The sequence below is a fragment of the Rhagoletis pomonella genome, unplaced genomic scaffold, assembly GCF_013731165.1.
Source record: "Rhagoletis pomonella isolate Grant_MI unplaced genomic scaffold, Rhpom_1.0 Rhpom_scaffold_00046, whole genome shotgun sequence".
NCBI lineage: Eukaryota > Metazoa > Arthropoda > Insecta > Diptera > Tephritidae > Rhagoletis > Rhagoletis pomonella.
In genome coordinates, this window is record NW_023458600.1 from 86,332 (window position 1) to 90,413 (window position 4,082).

The window sequence follows — 4,082 nt, forward strand, 5'->3', positions numbered from 1 at the left end:
ATCCCATTTCACAGCCGGAATAAACAGAATGCGTTTGAAATATACGTTAACATATCATCAGGAACGTTCTAAAGAATAAGTAAACAAAAAAGTTTATTCCAAACGTTCAGAATGAATAAAGAAATACAGCCATTTACTGCCAAAATTGAGAGCGTAAAACGCAAGCGCACGAACTTCTCGGAAAACGAAATTTGAAAGAATTAGGTTTCTGTATGTGGGACTGCATGTAATACTGCAGAATTGAAATTTCAATAAAAGGTTTTAATTAACATGTTTATCGTGTTTTGGTTGGGGTTTCATTTGCTTATCTTCCAGCCATCAACAATCCGTGGAAATATTCTCTTGTGAGCCTATCTCTCGTATTACTCCTCGTACCATGATCGCGATCTGTAACTGACTCATGCAGGGAGCCCATTCCATCGTTGATTCCATCGATTTCCTCGTCCGGTATGTAGTCCCGTTCGTTCATTCAATTAATTGAACCGTATGTAATGGCACACGCACACCCATTGATAGTACAGGCCAACGTCGTTTGAGTATACCGCATGACCGCTCCACGACATTACGCGTGCTAATGTGGCTGCAGTTGTAAAGTTACTTTTCAGCTATTTGCGGGTTCAAATGCGGTGTCACCATATATTCGTTGTTACGATATCCGCCGTCATCATGAGTAGAACCTGGCCAGCGAGCAACAGTGTTCGTAATTCGAGCTCCCGCATCGACCACTGTTTGCACTTTGATGGAGAACCAACCTTGTCGAAAAAAACGAAAGATATGAATGTTAAAAAATAAAAAACAAAACATCCACCTTTGCGGTTACGATAGTTCTTGGCCTGGTCGGTGCCAGGCGACTGAATCCTAACGTGCGTGCAATCGATAGAACCAATGACACCTGGGAACTTTGCAATTTTATAAAATGTAAGGCTTGTCTTGCGCATCTCTTCCAGCGTAGAAGGCATACGTATTACCTGTGGTAGGAAGCGAGCAATTGCTGTAGATACACGAGGTAAAATGATGCAAAACTCGTGCGGCTGCTTCCAACGAAGTCGCCAACGGTGATTTAAAAATTTCCGCAGGCAAAAAATCGTAGCGCGATCAATAACTGGTTTAGCGGTGTTATGCTTCGGGATCTGTGAATTATTATTTTCAATAAAATTTGATTCTTGCAAAAATGCACACGGACACGATATTTTTAAAACGAACCGAGTTGGGTTGAATGGCAATCTTGGCGCGATCATTTCAAGCACGTGAGCGACTGTTCCTTTTTTCAACCGAAAGCGTGCAATAAATTCGCCGTCGTCAAGCCAGTTCATGTCCAATCGTCGAAAGAATCTGTATGGTTTGCGTGTCACTCTTTCCACGTTACCAACTTCATCATCGCTATCTCTGTCGCTATCGTCACTAACCCAATTAACTACTGGCAAATGATACATGCCGCAGGCACTAAATTAACAAGTAAGAAAGTCTAAGTTCGGGCGGAGCCGAACATTAAATACCCGACACAAGTATTAAATATATGTTTTTTCACCTTTCCAAAAGCTACCGCTAGATGGTAAGCCGGGGCGTATCAATTTTGAGTAAATTAGCGTCCTTAAATTTCGAATTATTGAAGTTTCAAGCAGTTCTGAAATTTACCGTTATATAAAAAGCGACCGTAATTTTAGTCCGGTTTCAATAATTTTCAACGTTTTGCTTTTATTTGGCAAGCACAATAAAAATACCGAGTTTGGTACAAATTGGTAGAACGGTTACCGATATACATATATGTGATCATAAGTGGGCGGTGCCACGCCCATTTTCCAAAATTTTACCATAAACGTATATCTTGGTAAAAAATTGTTGCGGGCATCAATTTTGAATAAATTAGCTTTAATATTTACTGATTTATCGAAGATTTTGTATTTCTCTAAATTACCGTTATAGGGGATGTGGGCGTGGTTATTGTCCGATTTTTTAAATTTTCGGCCATTTAGTATGCTGTATCAAGGCCAACAACTGTGCCAAGTTTGGAAGAAATTGGTGGAGCGGTTACCAAGATATACACATGTAACCATAAGTGGGCGTGGCTACGCCCATTTTCCAAAAATTTACAATATTCTTATTTTTCGTCTGAAAATTATCACAAATATCAATTTTGAGTGAATTATGTTCAGTAGTTAATAAAATATCGCAGTTTTCGTATTTCTGGAAATTACCGTTATATGGGAAGTGGGCGTGGTTACTATCCGATTTCGCCCATTTTCAATAACAACCTACCTTGGATTAACAGAAACCCACATACTGAATTTCGTTGAGATATCTCAATTTTTACTCGAGTTATCGTGTACACGGGCGGACGGACAGACGGACAGACAGACATGGCTTAATCGATTTCTCTTTTCATTCTGATCATTTGTGTATACATTTGTCTATATCTATCTCGATTCGTTTTGGCTGTTACAAACAACCGTTATGTGAACAAAATTAATATACCCTTGTGCACAAGTGCGCTCGGGTATAAAAATAGAAAAGTGTTATGTATTTGATCCTCTGCCAAATTCTGACAGCAAGGTGCAGTCAACAACCCGAAAATATGATAAACCTTGGTTTAACGAGCTTAAATCGCAAATTTTCACGACTTAAAAAATCGGAGACTGAAACTTGGCCGCGTCGTAGACGGCGCAAAAATATTAAGTCGGTGTGAACAAACACAATTTTGAGTTAACTCACAATTCAACGACTTTAAATCGCCTTCGTCAAAAAACTGGGCATAAGAGTTCGCTAACAAGTAAATTTTAGCAAAAAAAACCGACTTCAATTCTCATATAAAAAATATATATATATATATCTCATGATCCACTGATCGGATCTTAAACAGATTAGTATGGGACCACCTCTGAGACACTACCTTTCGATGCAAAAAGAATTATCGAAATCGGTTGACGTGGTCAAAAGTTATGCATTAACATACATAAAAAAATAAAACAAATAAAAAAAAATTAAAAGAATTAAAAAAAATTAAAATATTCCGACGAACTGATAACCTCCTTCTTTTGTGGAAGAGTATCTAACTCTATGTTTTGTATGCAAAACTCCTTAACAATGTCAGTAAATAGTGAAAAAGAATGGTAAGTTATAGGCAAAAACCATTCGAATATTCAAATTTGTTGTTATTGAACTGAAAGTTATTTACGAGATGACTAACAACAAAAAAAACGTCAGCCTTATTCTTAAATAATTTAAGTTCCATCATATTATCGCAACTGGTACGTAACCACCCGGCGATATGCCCATAAAACGAATGAACTTTTTGTTGTATTAATTTCTTGGGCTTATCAAACATTATCTGAAACATGTCAACTATAATTAAATTATTTTCTTTTTAACCGACTTCCAAAAAAGGAGGAGGTTATCAGTTCGTCGGAATATTTTTTTTTTTTTTTTTTTTATGTATGTTACCGCATAACTTTGCACCACATCAACCGATTTCAATAATATTTGCAACGGAAAGGCAGTGTCTCAGAGGTGGTCGCATACTAATTTGGTTTAGATCCGATCATTGGATCATGAAATATATAGATATATATATACTTTTTTTAAGTCGGTTTTTTTTTGCTAAAAATTACTTGTTACTTTTTACTTTACAGTTTAAGGAAGTTCCAACGTTATGTAAAAACCTTAAGGAAATCCTGAAGTATTTTGTTTGAATTGAATATTCAGTTTAAATCAGTACAAATTTTGAAAAATCAGGACATTAGCGTACTGATTAAAGAAATAAAGAAAATCAGAACAAGAGTTGAAAAATCAGTACTGTACTGATAAAATCAGTACGTCTGGCAACCGCAGATATGTCCAACTCTGTATGTATGTATGTATAAATATGTATAATCAATGTCTTTAAGCAATTGAATTCTTGTAAAAATGACATAACATTGCTTTATCGATTCTTTTATAAAGCTTTTGTTTATGTGTTTCAATAATGCTACGATCTTGGTTTTCAACTGAGTATACTTCATTAAATATTCATGTTTTATTCGAGGATTTATTTATGTAAGTTAACAAGAAGATGCAACTACATCAATAATAATGTTCGCTTAAGTAAC

At 36.1% G+C, this 4,082-nt stretch overlaps 1 protein-coding gene across 1 annotated transcript in view; it reads right to left on the reverse strand.

Moving 5' to 3' along the window:
- Nucleotides 1-594: 594 nt before the first annotated feature.
- LOC118749766 overlaps nucleotides 595-4,082 on the reverse strand; it is a 44,839-nt gene continuing 41,351 nt past the window's right edge. The window contains exons 6-7 of the mRNA XM_036484545.1: nucleotides 809-968; nucleotides 595-752 (exon numbers count right to left, since the gene is read on the reverse strand). Coding sequence (XP_036340438.1) covers nucleotides 595-752; nucleotides 809-968 — 318 coding nt within the window. The remainder of the gene's footprint in view (nucleotides 753-808; nucleotides 969-4,082) is intronic.